The 24,226-nt window shown below is 36.6% G+C and overlaps 1 protein-coding gene across 2 annotated transcripts in view; it reads left to right on the top strand.

Moving 5' to 3' along the window:
• Positions 1 to 24,226, top strand: part of LOC101833744 (ATP-binding cassette sub-family A member 6) — a 70,525-nt gene that overhangs the window by 27,343 nt on the left and 18,956 nt on the right. For both annotated transcript variants that reach the window (XM_005069973.4, XM_013113399.3), the window contains exons 15-23: positions 124 to 262; positions 811 to 901; positions 1,967 to 2,106; positions 4,567 to 4,683; positions 5,679 to 5,862; positions 6,252 to 6,418; positions 8,491 to 8,624; positions 9,977 to 10,114; positions 17,700 to 17,807. In XM_005069973.4, the coding sequence (XP_005070030.2) occupies positions 124 to 262; positions 811 to 901; positions 1,967 to 2,106; positions 4,567 to 4,683; positions 5,679 to 5,862; positions 6,252 to 6,418; positions 8,491 to 8,624; positions 9,977 to 10,114; positions 17,700 to 17,807 (1,218 nt within the window). The remainder of the gene's footprint in view (positions 1 to 123; positions 263 to 810; positions 902 to 1,966; positions 2,107 to 4,566; positions 4,684 to 5,678; positions 5,863 to 6,251; positions 6,419 to 8,490; positions 8,625 to 9,976; positions 10,115 to 17,699; positions 17,808 to 24,226) is intronic.

Below are 24,226 nucleotides of genomic sequence, written 5' to 3'. Positions count from 1 at the left end.
ACCTGCTGTGCTTGGTTACACAAAGATATATTACAATTATACTTATTTTTCATGCGATTATCTGGAAATAGTTAACTTGGAAGAGTCATATTTTCAATATCTTTATCCTCTATCTTTTTTTAGATTTTGCTTTTAGATGAGCCTACTGTTGGATTAGATCCCTTATCGAGGCAGCGGGTGTGGAATTTCCTGAAGGAACGCAAGGCAAATCATGTAATCCTCTTCAGTACTCAGTTCATGGATGAGGCAGACATCCTTGCAGGTAACTCACCATTATATTTCAGGGTTATGACGAAAACTTTGGGAAATTTGTATGCCATATTTATTGTGAGGGCAAGAACCCTATGCTCATTACCTCAACTCTAGAGCAGTCTAGAGGGTATGAGACTCCAGTCCTGTTCTGGAGTCCCTCCCTGGCTGTACATTTGTTGTATTGTGGCCAGTAATGGCATCTCGTGGTGATGTTTTTCAGATCATCTGTCTGTTTACTTAAACTCCCAAGTCCTTAATGTATGTTTACATGAAAAATAACTACCTGTTCCTTGTCATCCAGATAAAGGCTATATTCATATGTAACCTGAAGTGATAGCTGTTTTCCTGTGTAGGAGGTGCAGAAGGGAGCTTAAAATGACTGGGAGCCCCAATACGTCAGTTTTAAGATGTGTTTCAACTTTCCAAGTGTCCAGCAGGCATGGTTGTTTCTCATAGAGCACTTCTTTGGAATTCTGAGCTTTCATTTCTCACCTCGCTTTGCTAGAGAGAAAAGAAGTGACTGCTAATGTTCTTTCACATCTGTTTCCTTTTACTCAGACAGAAAAGTCATAATGTCCAATGGGAGTCTAAAATGCACAGGCTCTTCTGTGTTTCTGAAGAGAAAATGGGGTCTTGGATATCACTTAAGGTAAAGAATTTTGGAGAAAAGACTAAATAGATACTTTTAAAAGGTTCTGCTTATTTTACTTGTGTCTGTATGCCACGTGTGGCAGTGTGTGAAGAAGGCCAGAAGAAGATATTGGGTTGCCTAGGCCTGGAGCTGCAAGCAAGTGTGAGCCATCAGACTTAGGTGCTAGAAATGGAGTCTGGTCCTCTGGAAGGGTCTCAGGTTCTGACAACCACTGAGACATCTTTTCAGCCCAGCATGTATGTTTTAATAGTGGAATACCAGGGATGGACATTTCTAAGAGTGAATAGGCTCCAAGTTTTATCTCTGACAAAATGGATCAAGAACTGTTTGGTAAATAATTTGTCTAATTTCTTGGCATCCTATAATCTGTACTAATGTTAACTCTAGCAAAATTTCTACGTTATATACTAAAGCTGTCTGTTCAATGTGGGTTATCATTTTCCAGTTTGCTGTTCTCTGCAGCCTAAACTTTGACCTTTTTGTTCATCATTTTCCTCATTGAATATACATAACACTGCTGTATTTTCGTTCTTTCTTAAGAATTCAAGGCAGTACTTTCAGAAACCAGTATTTTTAGGAAGTGAATATGGTTCCAAAGAATTGTGACAGCTGTATCTAAAAAGAAACTAAGTGTAGGCTAAAATAACTCTAAAAGATAAAATCCTCACAGAAAAGCAAAACAGGAATGTCTTAATTACACACTAATTTCTGATAGTTCACTGCCAGGTGCACTAATCAATTTCCCTATGAAATCTCTTGTATAACCTCACCCCTCTGCCTGCTCATCTTTATTCTATATATGTGGCATTAACTACAAGAATGAATTGGAAAGCAGCTATGCTCACCCTATACCATCAACACTACTCTGAGCATGTGTTTGTGAATTTGTAGTTCTGAGTTAGTACATATTCTGTGTTTAAATGGCAAGGATTTCAAGTTGGTGTGTTAATGTTCTTATTATTCATGTTGTTTATTTAATAAAGTTAAAAGTAATAGTCAAAAACTTTTTGTGCGGCAGCAGTACAAAAATATAACTATTTGTCATTTTTTTGGATACATTAGTTTGTTTATGGATGAAACATGTGATTCAGAGCAGATAACATCCTTCATCAATCATCACATCCCTGATGCTAAATTAAAAGCAAAAACCAAAGAAAAGCTTGTATACATTTTGCCATTGGAAAGGACAAGCAAGTTTCCAGGTAACATGTCTGACTGTGATGGAATAAATTTAGAGAAAAACTTGGAGTTTCATTATAATTTTTGTTATTTAATGAAGCTAAGTTTTATCTTAGTCTTTATTATTCAATATAACTTAGAGATGGAGATTTGAGTGCACTGTTTTTATTTGGTAATGATCAATGGAAGCACCAGCAGGAATGTAAGATGGAAGAGAAAAAGATCAGGTTACCATGGTAGGCAATTGAAGTATAGCACCACTGGGGGGGGGGATGAGAGTCAGTGTCCTTATAGTTACATCAATGGAGAGGTGTGGAGAAACTACTTGTTTATTTCCCCCATCTGTCAGGCACACCCAGGAATATTGGCTACCTGTTTGGCTTGCTTTGAAAATTAACTTGGCATACCTTAGGGCAAAAAAAAAATCTCATTCAGGTAGACATCAAGGTCTCTGCCTCAAGTATTTTTTATTTTCATTTTATTTTACATGTGTTTATTTTGCAAGGAAAAACATAGCTTACTTAGTTAGCATGGTGTCTAAGTCTGCTGTGTAGCAGCAGCAAGCTGTTTCTTTTTGGTAAGTAATCCTAAAAAGCACAAACTAAGTAAAATAAACTGTGTCAGGTACTGTCTTCCTCTCTCTCTCTCTCTCTCTCTCCCCCCCCGTGTGTGTGTGTGTGTGTGTGTGTGTGTGTGTGCATTGTTGATGCTAGGGATTAAGCTAAACAAAGGGTTTCATGCATGCTAACCAGGTACTCTAGTGCTGGAGTTTATATAGAGTAGGGTCAAAGGCCACAAAATCAAATGCAGTTGAAATTGAAGGCAAACAGGGTAACTGAAGGAAATAAAGAGACTGAGCAGAGCGTGGGTAGGGATGGGTAAAGTTGTGTGCAGATAAATGGTTCATGGAGCTGAAGAGGCTTTGATTATTTGATTATTGACATTGATTTTTATTTCAAGCACATTGAAAAGCCACTAAGTGGCATTAAACAGGATGCAGAGCTAATGTATGACTTGTGTTTTCATTCTTGGCATAAAGAAGATCACTGCAGATACAGGTGAACAAGAGCAGACCCCAAGAGACTAGCTATGGAGCTAATTTAGAGGCCCAGAAGTTCTCTGGTCTACCACAGTGCTGGTAAAGATGGAGGAGAGTAGGTGTCTGTAAAACAATCTTGATGATGAAGCTGAAAGGTCTGTCTTATGGGATGCATGTAGGGCGTGACCTGGAGATTTTGACTTCAATTATTGAGTAGAAAACCATGGTATTTGTTATAAAGTAGTACATAGAGTAGTTAAATCACAATGAGATGAAAGTATCAGTGCCCTATTTTGGAATTTAACCAGGGAGTGTGTTTTGATTTAACAAAGAGAGTTCCAGTTTATAGCTATACAGCATGGGACAAAGTGAGGCATGAACTGAGGAACTGCAGTATGGACTAGGAACTGGATTTGTGTGTGGGAGTTGCAAGAAGGTTGTTTAGAACTGAAACTTGGAGAGAAAGCAAAGGAGAAGTCATGAAGGATGTAGGAACTGAAAGTTCTGCAACTAGCTAGATGGAAATGGGACGTGATTAGTAACTTTTTTTTTTTCTGAGCTGTATCCACAGCACAAGTAAACTGCTTTGTTAAAGACCAAAAGAAAAGAAGAAAGAACAATGAATAAAGGAAGAAGGAATACAAGGAAAAAAGACGAATTTAAGACTAAATTAAAAAATGGGATATGGTGGGGTGGGGGGGTTGGGGAGCCAGGTTAGGGAAGAATGGACCAGAATATGGAAATACCTTGCATGCATGTATAATTTTCAAAGAATAAATGAAAATATTATATTTGAAAATAATATAAGAGAAATAAAGATTTGTTCATCAAATTTAAATTATGAAGGTCACCTAAGATAGAGCAGCTTTTGTGGAGGGAAATGACAACATGTGGACCTGAGCTGTTTGTAAACTGTGACAGATTAAATGTGGACAAACTTTTGGAGACAAACATGTATACAGAGAGGGTTGGGAAGCTATTATTTGTCTTTGTTTGGTGGATATAGTAGCATTCTGTGTGACCCAGCAGGTAAAGAAGAAAATTATGATGGAAGAGAGAGGAGATCACCTTGGGAGGCCCTTGGGGGATAAAATTCAGAGCATAAGTAAAAGGGGTAGCCTTTGTAGGAGCAGTTGCAAGTGTTACACACATGCAAAAATAAGCCCAGATATGGGCAGAGTCTTACACAGGGTTTCTTGTATGATGGTCATAGTCTTTATGACTGCTTGTATTTCCTCTAAGACTATAAGAGTGAAACACCTTGAAGATAAAGTTTGGCATAATAGTTTCTGAGGGTGGTTTTTCCCTTTAAATTATGATTATATTCAAAAGATATGAAATTTCTGAATATTATTAAATATAATATTTAAGACAAATACTAATTTACTAGGGAAAATATATTTATATTGTTTTAAAATTTTATAAATTCCTTCTTTTGACTTAGACTTCTTCAGGGATCTTGATAAATATTCTGGCCAGGGCTTGATGAATTACGAAGTTTCCATGCCAACTCTGAATGAAGTCTTCATGAACATGGAAGGAGAATCAACTACCAAACAAAGTAAAATGATTTGTATAAGTCACAGAATCAATTAGTAAATGGTCATGTATCAATCTAGCTTTTATGACTTTTCAAGGAGTGTGAGACACTGTAAATTTGGCTCTATTGTCTGACTTTGGCTGTTAGGTTGCCTGATATCCTCAGTACAGCTAGCCACAGGCCCATTCTTAGTGCTGATTTGAACTACATGGTATGGCAGCAGTGCTGTTTCCTGGACACTTTGAAATTGTGAACATCACTTCTTACAAAAATTGTTTCTTGCTTGTTAAGAGAAAGGCCTGAATGGAGAGAATTCTTACCTACTTCCAGGTAGTTTAATGGGATATAATAGCTGTTATTTTGGAGCTCTTCCTTTTACAGGTAGTTTAAACAATGTGGATGTAGATTGGGATATACCCATATATCCTTCCTGTCGTAATTCTTCCAACAAATGTAGTAGACAACGTTTTACAAGATGAGGATTTCTGATTTAAGAACAGTTAGATGATTCTTCCCAAGCCATGCTGTCTATAGCTCACACACAGGTCTGGATAGCATAGATATGTTAAGAATTTTCAGAGCTATCTTTTCCTTACAAGTCCAAATTATCGATGCCTTCATAGTAAGTATTTAAGCATTAACAACTGCTGATCCCTATAAAGAGGATTATTTTTAACTCCTTCAGAATAGTATTACAATTGAATGTCTGCTCTTTCTAAGTTCCTCTTTTGGTATATATTTAGCAGATATTCTCAGACACTGTATAGAGTTTTTATATCATTCTATTATTAATTTTTAAATTTTCATTGTGTGGGAAGTTATAAAATGTAACTATAAAAAGAAAATAGTGAAGCCAGTGATGGTATATAAGCTTCATGAGATATTGTAAATGTTATTTAAATAACTACTTTGAATGAAAGTATAAAGATAAGATCAGACATAAACTAATTTAAAATTTTTATGAAGACAAGTCCATTATGCCTTAGTATAATTTTGTTGTGTGTATGTCCATATAGACTTTGAGAAAAGAGAAACAATAAGAGACACAGAAAGCTTCCATGAAATGGAGCCAGCTTATCCTTCTCTTTCTGAAGTACAGAGAACTGTGAGCCCAATGAGACTCTGGGGAATGCAGGTCTGTGCAATGGCGCGACTTCGCATCCTCAAACTAAAACGAGAGAGAAAAGCATTTTTGACCTTGTGAGTATCAGAGTAATGTAATTTCTTTTAAGATAAAAATTTTTAAGGGTTTAAACTACAAGGACATTTAAAAGTAAAACATAGTACCTAGCATTCCTGCTAGACAAGAAATAAATGCATTGTTGATTTTACTGACAATGGAATTGTGTGTATATTAATTCTTGATTGGGATATGGATATATGCTGTTTAATTTTCATAGTGAGATTAAATAACATTTATATAACAATGCCTTTTAGTGCTGTGACATGTTGAGATACTACTTTTAGAATGTTAGCACTTAAAATTGTGGTTGGTATAAAGTAGAATTAATATCTAACAAATACTGTAGAATATATTACTGAGGAAAAATTGCTATCGAATCCTATGGTAACTTTTATTTATTGTTTAGTCTATTTATTCTTGGAATTGCACTGTTCCCATTGATTACGGAAAAAATGGCTAATGCTGTGATAGAGCAAAAAAACAACTGGGAATTTAAAACAGAATTGTATTTCCTATCCCCTGGACAACTCCCTGAGGGTCTGCGAACGAGTCTATTGGTCATCAATAACACAGGTGAACAGCATTTTAATGCAGAAATAAGTCTTTAACTGTTAAACAGTACATGAGGGGGCAAAAAATCTTGACAGAAGAAAATAATGTGCACTTATAGAATGACTCATGAGAAACAGTGCAGTTTCTCTGATTTTAGAGAGGACAAAGCTGGTAGGAACAAGGGACAAGGAACTTGTCACTGTCCCATCTGGCCTCCCTCCTTTATAACCTGACAGCCATAGGTGTTCTGACAGAGAGAAATAACCCTTTATCATAGCCGAAGACTCTCTTTAGATCTCTATTACTATCTATAGAGCTCTCTGTTACCATGACTTTGTTACTTACCCTATATCATGTATATAATACACAGTGATTGACATGCAGAGATGGCATGTCTACACTTCATGCTTTTGGATGGAAACTTATTTATTATATCAAAGCATGGATATTTGTCACTGTTTTGTTTGATTTTTTTTTTTTGGTTTTCTGAGACAGGGTTTCTCTGTTTAACAGCCCTAGCTGTTCTGAAACTCACTTTGTGTACCAAGTTGTCCTTAGCTCATGGAGACCCTTCTACCTCCTGAGTTCTGGGGCTAAAGTGTGCACCACCACACCTAGTGGGGAGGAACTGTTTTATAACTCTTTAAGTAACTATGAAGGAAAGATTTTATGTTTCTTCTGAAGGTGTTAAAACATTCATAGTAGTCATCATTTCTTGAATTCCAGCTTTCACAGGCATTTTTGATTCAAGGTTGTAGAGTGTCTTCATTTTTATTCTTCATTCTTTTCCGTTTCAGGTCTGGGAAGTAAATTTTCCTGTTTCTGTAAAGTATTGAGTTGTACATGATTTCCTGACATTTAGTATTGTCCTTTACCTATCAGATTGTTGCCCTCTCAGAGTGTATTCTCCATCCAACCCAAGGACAATACACTTGTATTCACTTAGTTCCCCCTCCTTGTCCTTAGTTGTCAAGTATTTTGGAAATTTATTCTGTCATATTTCTTCTTCCTCTAAGCTTGATGTGATTGTTATCCATGATTAATCTTTTCGTATGAGAAAAGATTGACAAACTTTGGCTGTGTATGAATGTGAGTTACCATTATTGTGCCCTTACTTGGAATGAGGTTGTGATGTGTGACTGCCCCAGGGGACACGGAAACATCATATTCTATGTGTGTCCCATCTCATCTTGGAGGAGCTCAGATTTGTCTGAAGTTTGATCCTATTTTTCCACTTCTAAAGCTCTATGCAGAAGAAAGGGCCTCTTGAGTTCTCCATTCTGCCTTTCTTTGATTGTTGCTTGGTGTTACTCCAAGTCTTGCCCCGCAGTTTTTGTTAGACACCATCTCTTAGAAATGAGGACTCTTCCCAGAGATGACTATAGCAACTGTTGTTGTGTGGAGCATGGAGGGTCTCTGACTGCTCATCTTGTTTCAAGTCTAGCTGGATAATAAGGACCCTGGCTGTGACATCAAGCATGATGCTTTGATAATTCAGTTATCCCCTTGAGTTTTGGTATTGTGGAAACTGGTTTACTATTATATCTTTTTCTCCCATGTGCACCAGGCTGCAGGTTTTTTCTCAGTTTTTATTTCTCTCTCTAGTAATTTCACCCATTTTCTTCTTTGAGAATACATATAAATATTTTGATTTTACAGTGGTACCCTTTTAATTTCCCAATAAAGTTATATTATACAATATATATGCAAATGTGGAAACATTAATTGCATATGCATTCTTATATTTAATTTTTTAAGAATAGGGGAAAGAGAAAAATGTTATAAGACTGAATAATCTATAGTATTTCTCATTAATTTTCCAAAAATTATACATTTATACACATATTAAAGGAAAAATTATAAAATAGAATTACATAGTTTTATATATCACATATTAACTTATATTAGTTATGTAGTATAAGATATACAAAATAGAAGTTGGATGAGTGAGTGATTTATCTTTTTAGACCAATAGTATTATTATGTTACTCATAAAGTACACCTCTTATGTAATTCTAGGAATGTTAACTTTGTAGGGCTCATAAAAATTTTGCTTGCTTTTATATTGCCTTCTCTTATTGAAATCATACTAGGATCAAATATTGAAGATTTTATACAGTCACTGAAGCATCAAAACATAGTTTTGGAAGTAGATGACTTTGAAAACAGAAATGGTACTGAAAGCCTCTCATACAATGGAGCTATTATAGTTTCTGGAAGACAAAAGGTATGCTTTCCTCTTGGTTTTTGCCTTTATGACAGCACATACTCAAGCACAATATCAAAGGGCTACATTTTAATTGTATTAATGACTCAACTCAGCAAAATATATGAGTCCCTATTGAATAAACTATGATATTTTGGTGAAACAATTTCTATCTTTGTTTTAAATTAAATAATTTTGTATTAAAAGGGAATGGGTGCATTGACAAAACTAAATTATTTTTTATCACAGAATTGTTAATGTAATTATGAATTTAATTAATCTTATTCATCAGTCAGGTGAATGATATTTTATATATTGAAAAAATACATTATATTCTGAAATTGAAAAGTATTTTCCATGTGCTACCTCCATGTATTTCAAACTGAGTATAAGCCATTAGGGAAATTTATCAAGGGGCACATCTGTTGCAAATACATCCTAATTATAAGAAAAAACTTGAGTCTCATTTGTATTTCAGTAAAGAGACAAAACTAATCAAAAGTATGCCTTTCTTTCCTGCTACAAGTAATACAAAACTAAAGTAGAAACCTTAAAAAGTTTACCACTGAGCTCAGGCTTAATATATTGTGAAAAATGTCATCATTTTATGTCAACTTGGGGAAACTATTTGACAGCTACTTGGTGTATCTTGTCTATTTACTACACAAACTATTGATAGTATTAGTACAATATAAACAATACTGACCTATATGATGATTATATGATTGTTTTCATAAACATTACATAGTAGTATTTTTTTTAGAAATTGTAAACATTCTATGGCAATGTAGCCATGACAATCTCTGTCTCTCTTTCTTTGGTTTTTAAGACCGGGATTCTCTCTGTAGCTTTGAAGCTTGTCCTGGCTCTCACTGTGTAGACCATGCTGGCCTCTAACTTACAGAGATCCTCTGCCTCCCAAGTGCTGGGATTAAAGACTATTAGAATCTCTTTTATTCCATGTTTATTTCCTATCTGTTTCCTCACCATAAGCTCAGTTTCTCCTTGTGAGGGCAGATTTGAACCTCACATGTTGAAGTTTCTTCCTCAGGAAAATAGGGATGAAGTGATACAACACTGGTTTCACTAGTAAAATGTAGTATTACGTGGATTCTGGTTCTGTCCCATCAACTGTATAAGGATCCAATATATAGTCTCACTTAAACCATGCGCGAACCCATTTGTAAGCCTCTTTCATAGATAAGAAAATGAAGGCTTAGATAAACTGGTTCGCTGGAAGATCAACACATAGCTAAAATGTGACTGCTAGACCTTCACGTGTGTGCCTATACATGCACATGCACTCACACATGCTCATGCAGTATCTATTTCCAAGGATTTTATCTTACTTGTTTGTTTTGATTTGTTTGAAGGATTATAGGTTTTCAGTTGTATGTAATACCAAGAGGCTACACTGCTTTCCTGTCCTAATGAATGTCCTCAGTAACGGGATCCTTCATATGTTGAATCATACACAGTATATTAGAATTGAGGAAGCTGCATTTTCATCAGTAAGTATTACATTTGTTTATCCCAAACAATTAAAAAATTGGCAGTGAGCCTACATTGTTCATATTTAATTGTTTATTCTAAGTATTTTTATTGTGTTCTCATAGTTTGTATGTCATCTGACTCATGCCTTCAACTACTCAGCATTACCAGAGTGATAGATATAGACTGTCTTTTTGCAATCCTGACGAAGTGTATAGAAGGGAAGTGTTGATGAGAAATAGAAGAACAGAGAAAACCCTACAGCGCTTTATAGTTACAATACTTACTTTCTTTGTCATTCCATTCCAGAAGTGACCGTAACTTCCCATTTCTTTTTTTTCAGAAAATTTCAATTTACTTTGATAATTTCATTTATGTGTAGGCTGCATTGTGGTTGTATTCACTTTAATTACCCTCTGTTGACTCCCTTTTCCTCAGTACTCTCAACACCCTACCCCATATGTAGAAGCTTTTCAGAGAGCTACAGCTACTTTATGTTTGTGATTGCAGTGGCCTTATGATTCACCTGGAGACAGAATTTCATAGCACTTCTCTCTGTTCTGACTGCTAGTCTCTCTACCCCCCTCTTCTATGATTGTTCCCTTGGTCTGGGATGGGATGATATAGATGCGTTCTTTAGGGAGTATTCAGTAGTCACTTATTGTTGGTCAGCAATTTGAACAGTTGTGAGCCTCTGCAGAAATGTCTCCTGCAAAAAAGAAACTTCTCTGACCCTAGCTGAGAGCAGAATTAGTCTATGGGTATAAACGTAATGTTTAGAAGGCATTATGACAAAGCATCAGTAGTTTTACATTCATTTTCCCATAGGTACTGTGACCTCCACAGTTAGGTTTTTGACCAAATTTATGGTAACAGTCACTTAATTTCCTTCCATGGAGAAGCTCTCAAATCTAGTGGCAAAGTCATTAGTACTTCCTTAATAGTCTTGCTACTATTACATGAGTGGTTCTATCTTCTAACATGGTCTATTGATGACTTTTCTTCCATAGTAACCTACATAACTTTTTCTGCTGTTAGGTCTAGAGTTGTTTGGATAATTCTATAGGATTGGTATGTCTGGGTCATGTAGTAGCTTTACTTTTCACTTTTTGAGAAACCTCCACACTGTTATCTATAGTAGCCTCACCAGTTTAAACTCCCACCAACAGTGAATAAAGATGCCTGTCTCCCATTTCCTTTCCACCACTTGTTCTTTGTTTTCTTAAAAGTAGCTATTCTAACCGTGGTGAAATCCAAACTCCAAGTAGTTTTAGTTTATATTCTTCATCAAGGACTAACAGGAGCCTGTAGAGTCCAGCTCTGTAAATTTCCTTCAGGGTTCAGGTCAGAAGCTCCAATTTATCAAAGGGAACTTCGTATCTGGGAAATATAGAATGAACTCACACACACATACAGATCAAGTTATATTCTTTATTTTTCTCCAGTTTTAAAAGTCTATAGTTTTTATACAATACTTTGGCAATGGAAATGTTGCAGACAGATAAGAGTCACACAAAGTAATAACTTGTTAGCTATCTTTATGGATGGTGCAACTGTGACCATAAAAAGTTCTGGCTATGTCTTAAAGGGGAAGTGGCCACAGAAACAGGGAAGAAACTAAATCAAAGAGAAGTTTTAAGGAGGAGGCAAAGAATTCATGTACTAGTCTACATATTTTAAGTGTGGCTAAATATATAAGCTAAAAGTTTGTGTAGAGTGTTAATTGCTAAGGAATTTAGTAGAGAGGGGCCAATGGCTTGTGTTCTCAGCCAAGCTTAGAGAAGCTGACATAGTGTTTTAGGATGCTTTGTGTTAATAACCTTGTTTGGAATTTGCAACTCTGACCTTGTGCATATCTGTAAAGTTTTTAACTTATGATTCATATACAGAAACATTTAGTCCAGTTTGAACTTGCTCTGAGGTAAAAAGGAGCTAATTGTGTGTAGCTTTTCTTAGACTGGGAAGAAATTGTTTTCTTATCTTGGTCTTAGTAAAAGGAACAAAGCAGGCTATTAAGTGTCTTACAGACATTGTGAGACAATAGATCTAGTTATGAAACATATCCTTGTATATTTTCTATACATCAATACATACATAATTCATATAATTAATATGTCATCTCCCTGGCCATCCACAGATATATATGCTCATAAGATTGAGATTAATCATGAGATTACATATACAAATCCTATGAGATTACACAGTACAGTGAAGATATTGGGGAATTACCATAGCTGTCTTTGCACATGTGAGCTTACAGACAGTAGCTTTCAGTATTTATGGGCAATATTTTCATAAGCCCTGCTTATGAATTTCCTCCATCAGATTAGTTGATCTGGTTGATCGGTTATCATCTGCTATAATTGTGTCATGGCCCACAACAGCTCATGACAAAGGATGGAAGAATTTATAGATGCCTATGTTATACCAAAATGACATAAATAATTTAAATGTATCTATTACAAACAATAAAATTGAAGGAGTAACAAAAACCTTATGGCTAAAAAGAGTCTAGTTCTCAGTGGAGAATTCTACAAGATCTTTGAAGAAGAATTAAAGCCAAAGCTTATCAGATTATCCAAAAACAGAAGAGATGAGAAAGCTGCTTCCAGTCTCTTTTTATGAAGCCACCATTATGCCAGTACCAAAACCACATAGAGAAAGAACAACAAAATAAGAAAACCATAGATGAATAATCTCTTTGATGAGCATACATGTAGAAATTCTCAATAAAGTATTCACAAAACAAATTCAGAAACAGATTTAAAGGATTATGATCAATGTGACTTCATTTCAGAGATTCAGGGATGGTCAAAGATATGAATAAAATTAATAATATAAGTGGCCTCAAGAATAGAAGTTACACAATCATCTTAATAGTTGCAGAAAATGAAATGTCTTTGACAAACTCTAACATCTTCCATTATGAGCTGAATAAAGACAATATCAGTAGATGTGCTAACATGGGTGGGGTGGGTGGGGAGCTCAACCCTACACAGAGAAATACAGACAACTAAGGAATGTTGAGAGCAGGAGAAATAGTCTTCCCCAGGTAAGAGCACACCAGTTGATTATCCAATACCAAACTCTCAACTCTGAAAACATATGTATACAATTAATAGTATGTAGATTGAGTGGGTTTTATTTATGTATTTAGAAATACATATGTGCACGCACACACACATATATGTACATACCAACAATTATGAAAGAGAGGCCACAAATTTGAAAGAGAGCAAGGAGGGATATTATGGAAGGATTTGGAGGCAGGAAAGGGAAGGGGTAAATAATATAATTATGTTAGAATGTCAAAAAATAAAAGGAATAATTGTGAAAATGCTAGAGAGATTAGGAACATAGGCAACATATCTCTATATAATAAGGTGTATTTATGACGAACCTACAGCCAACATCATGTTAAAAGGAGATGAATTCAAAGTATTTTCATTTAAGTCAGCAACAAGACAAGGGTGTGCCCACTTTTTCCACTCTTACCCAATATAATACTTCAAGTTGTAGCTAGAGCACTAAAGCAGTTGAAACAAGTAAGTGATGCAAATAAGGAAGGAAGAAGTCAGTTTTCTTATTTAAAGATGATTTGATTTTGCATATAAGAGACCCTAAAGACTTCATCATCTTGCCAGAGACATGGCAAAAGCTTTGCAATGAAAACTTGGTGGCATGAGTTTAACCCTTAGAATTTACATAAAGGCGAAAGGAGAGAACTGACTCCATGAAGTTGTCCTCTGCTGATGTGGCTTACACTCATTCATGCAGATAGACCACATACAAATACCACCACCACCACCACCACTACCACCACTACTACTATTATTGCTAATAATAATGGAATTAAGGAAAATAATCCCACTCATAGTAGTCTCAAAACCATGAAATGAGGGCTGGAGAGATGGATCAGTGGTTAAGGGCACTGACTGCTCTTCCAGAGAACCTGGGTTCAATTCCCAGCACCCACATGGCATCTTACAACTTCCTATATTGGGGTCTGATGTTCTCTTCTGTTGTGTAGGTTTACATAAGGAAAGGACCCATAGATATAAAATATATAAATAAATAATTCTTTTAAAAATACTTCTGTTTTGATTTTCAAGACAGGGTTTTTCTTTGTAACCCTGGCTGTCATGGAACTTACTCTATAGGCCAGGCTGACCTCAACCTCATAGAGATCTGTCTACTTCTGCCCTCTGATTGCTGGGATTAAAGTTATGTGCTACCACTGCCCATCTAATAATTCTTAAAAAACATAAAATGGAGTAAACCTAGCCAAAGAAGTGAAAAACCTCTATAATAAAAATTTTACACATTGAACAAAGTATGTTTTATCCAGTGGGAAATTCCCTGATTGGCCAGCCTTAAACACATGCACATAGGAACAGCACTAAATGCTTAATGTACTCAGTAGGTTTTATGTATATATTTTGTGTGTGTGTGTGTGTGTGTGTGTGTATGTGTGTGGTGTAACCATAATAATTAGAGAGGAGGTAACAGATTTGAGGTGAAATCAGAGGGACATGGGAGGAGTTGGAGATGTAGAGTGAGCAGTGGAAATGAGGCAAAAGCCGTACTTAGTATGAAATTCTCTACCCTCAGTTTCATTTAAAATGAACTAAGGAAGACATTAGAAAATGGGAAGTATTCCCTGCCCATAGGTTTACTTGAAGAATTAATAATGAATATAGCCATCCTACCAAAAGTAATCTTGAGGTTCAATTCAATCTCAGCTAAATTCCTTGCCCCCTCTTAACAGAAACAGTGCAATGGTGTTAAAAATCAGATAGAAACACAAAGACCCCACATAGGCAAAGCCATTATGAGTAAAATTAACACTGCCAGGGGTTCCATTATACGTGATTCAAGTTACACTGCAGAGCCTTAGTAATAACAACAGCATGGTGTTAGCATGATAACAGACATTCAGATCAGTGGATAGAAGAACTGGAGACAAATTGATACAACCTCAGCCATCTCATCTTGACAAAAATAACAAGAATTCACACTGTAGAAAAGAGCATTTTCAACAAATGTTGATGAAAAACAGCATATCTGCACGGAGAAGAATGAAACTAATCTCTCATTCTGCACTAAAATCAACACCAAATGGATGTATGATCTCAACATAAAACCCAAAGCCATGAAACTTCTATAGGAAAAGGTATGGAGAGCACTGCACGATATCAACATAGGTAGGGTCTTTCTATGGAGGACTCGGCTGTACTGGAAATAAGGCTAACAACTGACAAAGAACATCTCAAAAATGCAAAGCTATCTGTACAGTGTTTTCCCATTTCATCATTTTGTTGCACAGTCATCACCTATGTAACCACTTGATGATTGTCTCCTCTCTATTTTAAGTATTTATGGTGGTTATCATTTTCTGTTTGGCTACAAGAGAGACGTTTAAAACTGACTCAAAGCTGGGCGTTGGTGGGGCATGCCTTTAATCCCAGCACTCGGGAGGCAGAGGTAGGCGGATCTCTGTAAGTTCAAGGCCAGCCTGATCTCCATAGTGAGTTCCAGGACAGCCTCCAAAACAATACAGAGAAACCATGTCTCGAAAACAAACAAACAAACAAAAAACTCACTCAAGATGTTTCATATCAGAAACAAGATTAATAATGCACCAGCTACCGGTAACCTTGGTTTATGAAAAATGTGTCAAATTGGCTTCCACTGAATCAGCAGTGCTGGGAGTACATGCTAGTGTGGATTTTCTGCAGATAATGGAAAAATGGGATGGAATTTACTTGATAGGTCAATAATGAATATATACATATATATGCATATATATGTGTGTCATACCTATGAACTAAAATATTATACTCATGGCCATATGATCAAGGAGTATACGGATGATTCAAGAAATGGAGATTTAAGGGGACTCTTTGAAGATTAAAACCAGGGCCTGGGGAATGTAGCTTGGAGTTATTTTTAGCATGTTTAGGGTCCTGCTGGGGTTGATCACCAGCCTCCCAAGGGGCAAAAGAAAACATGGACAGATGAAGCAGTTCTTAACAATGTCTTGATTTTTTTCACTTTAAAAAACCATGTGCACGAGTGTTTTGCTTACAGGTATATCTGTGTGCTAGATGCATACATCAGAGGGCATCAGATCCCAGGAAACTGTAGTTATAGACAGTTGTAAGGCCCATGATTGTGGGGAGCTGAACATGGGTTTTCTGTAAGAGCAACATGTGCTCTTTAGCTGCTGAGCATCTCTCTAGCCACCCCCACCCTTTGTGTCCTCTTTTACAGTTTTTATTTCCAGTTTTCTCAGAATCAGAATGGACAGATACACTTTGTGGCACCCTGTGCCACCTCCAGTGGCACTCATCTTCATTCCTATAATGACACTGGGAAACACATTTTCTTACTAGAGAAACATTGGAACCTGTAGACATAGACACCAAAACCATAGTTTGAGAACTGTAGAACTATTGAAAGACAGGCCCGTGTTTTCTGCTATTATTTCCATGGGATAGTTCTATTTTGGGGCATATTTAGGAGTAATGGTTTATATTTTATCTCCAAGGTAGGTTGAGTGACGTCAAGTTTCTTTTACAGTTCTGAGTTACTGAAGATATACACCCAGTTACTGAGGTCTATCTTCCTGTCTGAGTTACTGAAGATATACACCCAGTTACTGAGGTCTATCTTCCTGTCTGAGTTACTGAAGATATACACCCAGTTACTGAGGTCTATCTTCCTGTCTGAGTTACTGAAGATATACACCCAGTTACTGAGGTCTATCTTCCTGTCTGAGTTACTGAAGATATACACCCAGTTACTGAGGTCTATCTTCCTGTCTGAGTTACTGAAGATATACACCCAGTTACTGAGGTCTATCTTCCTGTCAACCTCTAGTTTGCTGAAAAAGACATAACATAGCTGTTAACCAAGGTTCACAATTCCTGAGTTGCTATAACTGTTCAGCATCATTTGAAACACATAACATAAAACAGAACATCTTAAATTGATTTTAAGTATATCCATACTGCTGTGAACTTGATATCCAGAATTTTTTCATCCAAGAAGGGTGAACCTCTGTATCTAAATAGCAATTTAATTTTTACTACCTCTTAATTCTTCTCTCAGCTCCTCTCCACCTTCTTGCTTTCTGTTTCTAGAAATGTGACTACTTTAGGTATATCGTATAATGAAAATACACAATATTTGAACTTTTTGTCTGGTATATTTCATTTAATACTATATTTTCCAAGCAGATTTATCTTGAAATATTTGACAAGATTTTCTTCCCTTTAAAGTTGAACAGGATTCGCTATGCATATTTGTGCTTATTTAGTTTTGTTTCCTCAGACATCTACTAACAGCATTTGAGTTATTTTAACCTCTTGGTTATTTTAATGATGCTATATTAATATGACTATGCAGGTATCTCTTCCAAGTCTCCTCTGCTTGTTTTTTGTTTTATTTTTGCTTTTGATATATACTCTACCAAGTAGGTCCTGAAATAATCCTTGCTTCTTTTGTTCTTTGAGTTGAAGTCTCATGATAAATAATGAATATAGTTTTCACTTTAATAGATGATACTTTGATTTTACACTAAAGTTCTGTTTGTATTTGCAGGACCTCATAATACTCTGGTTTGGGATACTGGAAGGTGTCCTGTTCCTATTGCTTGTTGCATGCAGCATTTCACCACATATCGCCATGAGTAGTGTCAGTGATTACAAAGTAAGAAAGGGTGGGTAGGGGACTTTAAGAATTCTGTCATTGTATTTTTAATGCTGTAAGTGCAAAAATATTTTTCCTCTGGGGTAGGGAGAAGCACTGAAACATACCATTACATTGTAACCCACCAATTCAGAAAACTTACTTTTAAAATGCAGAATGATTTTACTTCAAAGTTACTTGGAAAGTACAATGGTTTTCAGAGTATAACATTACTTTAAATCTTCTTCAAAGTAGAATATTATATATCTTTTGGATGAATTGTTTCCTAATTGAAAGAAAATAATTCATCCAAAAATGTCATAATACCTCCTTTTCACACTCCGAGGCTTATATATGAATGAATGTATGTATATATAATAGGTACAAACTGTTGAGTCCACTTAGTGTTGCCCATATGTGTATGTGTTTAGCATTGACCACTTGGGATTGGATAATCTATGGAGGGCTAATCCCTGGGGAAGATTGATTCTCCCTCTCCCAGTAAATGAATTGCCTCTAGCTCTTCATCTTAGGGTGCAGCCTTGTGAGATTTCCCCTCTTCTGTTGGCATGTCAACTCATATGTCATTGCTCAGGTCTTGTTTAAGCAAGTATACTTCTGTCGTATATAGAAGACACAGTTTTGCATCACACTTCTTTGGTCCGCTGACTCTTTAAAATCTTTCCTTGTGCTTCTATTCATTCTTTTAGACCTGCTATTTACCTTTGTACAGTGTATTCTCTGTCGTGGTCCCCTTTTACAATTTTATTTTTTACAAAAATTAAAAATGTAGATTAAATCTAAAGATCCAAAGTCTAGAATCTAAAATTTTCAAAAGCTGACACAATTCCATTCCTGGATAGTCCAACACCTGACTTCCTGTAATAAGAACTAGAAAGTATGTAGACTTCTTTTCATTATTCATGGATTAAAGTGATATGGCATATCAATGTACCAAATAAATCACCATTAGAGAACTGGATCTGTAGGTCTCAGGTTTTCAAACACTTTGTACATATCATTTTAAAGAAAATAATATTAATATTTTCAATAAAATAAAATATTAATTTACTTTAAAATTCTTGCATTTTCACACAACTTCACACATGTACACATAACAACACATAAGCCAGTCAACATTAGCAGTACACTTTGAAAGATGAGCTAATAAAGTGAATTTATACCTTCATTTTGGAAAGAGCCACTGGCCTAGCACTTGGTACACATGAAGAAGTCCGTCATTTCTCCTTGTAATGAATTTAAGTTGAATGTTGATATCACTTTATGTCATATGTATCAAAGAGAAGATTAACATTTTATGGACTTTGCATACATTGACTATCCTCACTTTCTGTCTCATAATAGCAAGTTCTTGAGGAAATAATCCAATATCTCATAAGAACATTCCCAGGGAGCAGGAACTATTGGGAGGATAACAAACACACAACAATGATTCCCACAAGGGATAGGCCTGTTCCTAAAGCAAGAATGCAGGTGTGTGTGGACTAGATATATCAAACCAGCACTATGAGATAGTTTGCTCTCTGAAGTACTAGGAACACAGGACTGGCAGGAAAAGAGATAGTCTTGAAACATCTATATCCCTTCCTTAGTTGGTTAGATAATTAAAATAAGAATATCCAAAGAATTAAACTTTCAACAGAAACCTGATGTTGGAAGAAGGAAAGGCTGCAGCTTGATGCCAAACAAAACGATCTCGTCCTCCCAGACAGAAATTTCACACAGTTCTTACATCACAGGAGAGAGGAGCTGAGATGATGATGGGTCAATAATGGCCCACATCTTGACCATGCCTGCTTAGTTATGCATACCACTTGCCCTCTGTGGAGACCTAAACCTCATGTCAGTATCCCAGACTAGACCCTGCCCATTTTCCTGTCTTCCCAGTGTAACTGCACTGAGCAAACATTTCTTTTCTACTTTTCAGTATTCTTTGTCTCTTTAGTTGGCACATGGGGTGGGCTGATAGCCCTAGCTTATTAGGGCTGCCAGAGCCCAGCCTCCGACCCTAAAATGTTCAGTAATGACTCTGACATTTCTGAAGGTGAACCCTCATGTCATGATGTAAGATGACAGAATTCTAACAATCACACCACAGTTTGACAGCACACTGAAGGAAGGACAAAGATAAAAGGCATGGGGAGCTTGTTGGTTATTGCCTAAGATACTTAGCTGGAAGAGCTGTTTAAGTCTCACCAGCTCTCAGAATGGGAGAGAGTAGTTTCTCAAAAATAATTTTGGGGTATCATCTTTTTTCCCTTTCCTTTTTTATTTAAATTAGAAACAAGATTGTTTTACATGTCAATCCCAGTTCCCTCTCCTTCCCCTCCTCCCCTGCCCCCCACCAGGCCCTTATCCGATCCCCTTTCTGCTCCCCAGGGAGGGTGAGGCCTTCCATGGGGAATCTTCAAAGTCTGTCATGTCTTTTGGAGCAGGGCCTAGACCCTCTCCCATGTGTCTAGACTGAGAGAGTATCCCTCCATGTGGAGTGGGCTCCCAAAGTCCATTTGTGTACTAGGAATAAATAATGATCCACTACCAGAGGCCCCATAGATTAATCAGACCTCCAAACTGGCATTCACGTTCAGCTCAGTGTTTAGCTGTGGGTGTCTGCTTCTGCTTCCATCAGTTACTGGATGAAGGCTGTAGGATGGCATATAAGGTAGTCATCAGTTTCATTTTTGGAGAAGGGGATTTAAGGTAGCCCCTCGATTATTGCTTAAATTGTTAGTTGCGGTCAACCTTGTAGATTTCTGGATATTTCCCTAGTGCCAGATTTCTTTTTAAACCCCTAATGGCTACCTCTATTATGGTATCTTTTTTCTTGCTCTCCTCTGTTCTTCCCCTGACTTGATCTTCCTGCTCTCCCATGTCCTCCTCTCTCCTCCTCTTCTCCCTTTATCTTTCTCCTAACTCCCTCTCCCCTCTTCCCATACTCCCAATTAGCTCCTTCTTGGGGAACAATGTATGCCTCTCTTAGGGTCCTCCTTGTTTCCTAGCTTCTCTGGCAGTGTTAATTGTAGGCTGGTAATCCTTTGCTCTATGTCTAAAATTCATATATGAGTGAGTACATACCATGTTCATCTTTTTGTGACTGGGTTACCTCACTCAGGATGGTTTCTTCTAGTTCCATCCATTTGCCTGAGAATTTCAAGATTCCATTATTTGTTTGTTTGTTTGTTTGTTTGTTCATTTTCTGCTGAGTAGTACTCCATTGTGTAAATGTACTACAGTTTCTGCATCCATTCCCCAGTTGAGGGACATCTAGGTTGCTTCCAGATTCTAGCTATTACAAATAATGCTGCTATGAACATGGTTGAACTGATGTCCTTGTTGTATGAATGTGCATCTTTTGAATATATGCCTAAGAGTTGGAATTGCTGAATCTTGTGGTAGACTGATTCCCATTTTCCTGAGGAAACACCATACTGATTTCCAAAGTAGGTGTGTTGGTCCATATCAGGGTTTTCAATTCGATTCCATTGGTCTACCTGTCTATTTTTGTGTCAATACCAAACTTTTTTCAGGACTATAGCTCTATAATAGAGCTTGAAGTCAGGAATGGTGATGCCTCCAGAAGTTCCTTTATTGTACAGGGTTGTTTTTGCTATCCTGGGTCTGTTTTTTTCCATATAAAGTTGAGAATTGTTCTTTCAAGGTCTGTGAAGAATTGTGCTGGAATTTTCATGGGGATTGTATTGAAACTCTAGATTGCTTTTGGCAAGATTACATTTTTACTACATTGATCCTACCTATCCAAGAGCATAGGAGATCTTTCCATTTTCTGGTATCTTCTTTAATTTCTTTCTTTAAAGACCCAAAGTTCTTGTTATACAGATCTTTCACTTGTTTGGTTAGTGTTATCCCAAGGTATTTTATGTTGTTTGTGGCACTTGTAAAGGGTGATGTTTCTCTGATTCCTTTCTCAGCCCACTTATCTTCTGTATATAGTAGGACTACTGATTTTTTTGAGTTAATCTTATATCCTGTCACTTTGCTGAAGGTGTTTATCAGCTGTAGGAGTTCCCTGGTAGAGTTTTTTTGGGTCACTTATATAAATTATCATACCATCTGCAAATAGTGAAGGTTTGACTTCTTTCCCAATTTGTATCTCCTTGATCTCCTTTTGTTGTTCACTCTCTGCTGTTTGGTAAGTTTGGATAAAGGTTTGACTATTTTGTTGATTTTCTTGAAGAACCAACTCTTCATTACATTGATTCTTTGTATTGTTTTCCTAGTTTCTACTTTATTTATTTCAGTCCTTGGTTTATTTTTTCCTGGCATCTGCTCCTCCATGCTGAGTTTGGTTCTTTCTGTTCTAGAGCTTTCAGGTGTTCTGTTAATTCTCTAGTGTGACTATTCTCCAGTTTCTTCATGTGGGCACTTATTGCTATGAATTTGCCTCATAGCACTACTTTCAAAGTGTTCCGTAAGTTTGGGTATGTTGTGTTTTCATTCTTATTGAATTCTAGAAGTCTTTAATTTCTTCCTTCATCCAGGAATGGTGCAATTGCTCAATGTTCAGTTTCCATGAGTTTGTAGGTTTTCTGCAATTTGTGTTGTTGTTGAATTCTAACTTTAAAGCATGGTGGTCTGATAAGAAACAGGTGCTTATTATAATTTTTTTGTACTTGTTGATGTTTGCTAAGTGGCGGAGTATGTGGTTGATTTTAGAGAAGGTTCCATGTGGTGCTGAAAAGAAAGTATATTCTTTTGTGTTTGGATGGAAAGTTCTATAAATGCCTGTTAAACCCAATTGGGTCATAACTTCTATTAGTTCCTTTGCTAAGTTTTTGTCTGCTGGTCCTGTCTAGTGGTGAGAGTGGGGTGTTAAAGTCTCCCACTATAAGTGTGTGAGGTTTTATGTGTGATTAGAGTTTTAGTAATGTTTCTTTTATGAATGTGAATACCTTTGTACTTGGGGTTTAGATGTTCAGAATTGAGACTTCATCTTGATGTATTTCTTCTGTCATGAATATGAAATGACCTCCTTCATCTCTTTTGATTGATTTTAGTTTAAAGTCTAATTTGTTAGACATTAAGATTGTTATCCCCGCTTTTTTTTTAGTCCATTTGATTGGAAAAATCTTTTCCCAACCCTTAACTCTGAAGTACCATCTGTCTTTGAAGTTGAGGTGTGTTTCTTGTATGCTTAAGAAGGATGGATTCTGTCTTCATGTCCTTTCTGTTATCCTGTGTCTTTTTTTTTTTTTTTTTTGGTTTTTATGAGACAGGGTTTTTCTGTATTGTTTCGGAGGCTATCGGTCCAGCCCGGCCTCGAACTCACAGAGATCCGCCTGCCTCTGTCCCCCGAGTTCTGGGATTAAAGGCGTGCACCATCACTGCCCGGCCTACCCTGTGTCTTTTTATAGGTGAGTTAAGACCATTAATATTGAGGGATATTAATGCCGGGCGGTGGTGGCGCACGCCTTTAATCCCAGCACTCGGGAAGCAGAGGCAGGCGGATCTCTGTGAGTTCGAGGCTGGGCTGGACCGACAGCCTCCAAAACAATACAGAGAAACCCTGTCTTGTAAAACAAAACAAAAAAATATTGAGGGATATTAATGACCATTGATTGTTCATTCTTGGGATTTGTTGTTGTTGGAATTCCGCCCTTTTTTTTTCTTGTGGCTGTTGGTAAAATGAGATTATCTATTGCCTGTGTTTTCCTGGTTGTAGTTAACTTCCTTGGGTTGGAGTTTTTCTCCCAGAAATTTCTGTAGGTCTGGATTAGTGGATATGTATTGTTTAAATCTCATTTTTTCTTGAAATTCTTGTTTTCTCCATCTATAGTGATTGAAAGCTTTTCTGGGTATAGTAGTCTGGGCTGGAGTCTGTGGTGTCTTAGTCTTGGTAGAATATCTATCCAGGACCTTCTGGCTTTCAGAGTTTCCATGGAGAAGTCAGGTGTAATTCTGATAGGTATGCCTTTATATGTTACTTGGACTTTTTCCTTAGCTGTTCTTAATACTCTTTCTTTATTCTGTATATTTGGGGTTTTGATTATTATGTGGCAAGGCAACCTTGTACCTTCATTGGCATGTCTTTCTTTAGGTTGGGAAAGTTTTCTTCTATGATTTTGTTGAATGTGTTTTCTGCACTTTTGAGGTGGGTTTTTTCACCTTCTTCCATACCTATTATTCTTAGATTTGGTCTTTTTACAGTATCCCACGTTTCCTTGATATTTTGTTTTAGAGATTTGTTGGACTTAATATTTGGTTGATGAATCTATTTCTCCTAGTGTATCTTCAACACCTGAGATTCTCTCTCCCATCTGTTGCATTCTGTTAGCTATACTTGCAGCTATAGTTTCTGATCATTTACTCAGCTTTTCTATTTCCACCATTCCCTTCATTTGTGTGTTTTTTATTGTCTGTATTCCAGTTTTCATGTCTTGAAATGGTTCCTTCATCTGTTT

The sequence above is a fragment of the Mesocricetus auratus genome, unplaced genomic scaffold (genome assembly GCF_017639785.1).
Source record: "Mesocricetus auratus isolate SY011 unplaced genomic scaffold, BCM_Maur_2.0 Super-Scaffold_100007, whole genome shotgun sequence".
NCBI lineage: Eukaryota > Metazoa > Chordata > Mammalia > Rodentia > Cricetidae > Mesocricetus > Mesocricetus auratus.
The sequence above is the reverse complement of the archived record's forward strand: the minus strand, read 5'-3'. Positions and strand labels throughout refer to the sequence as shown.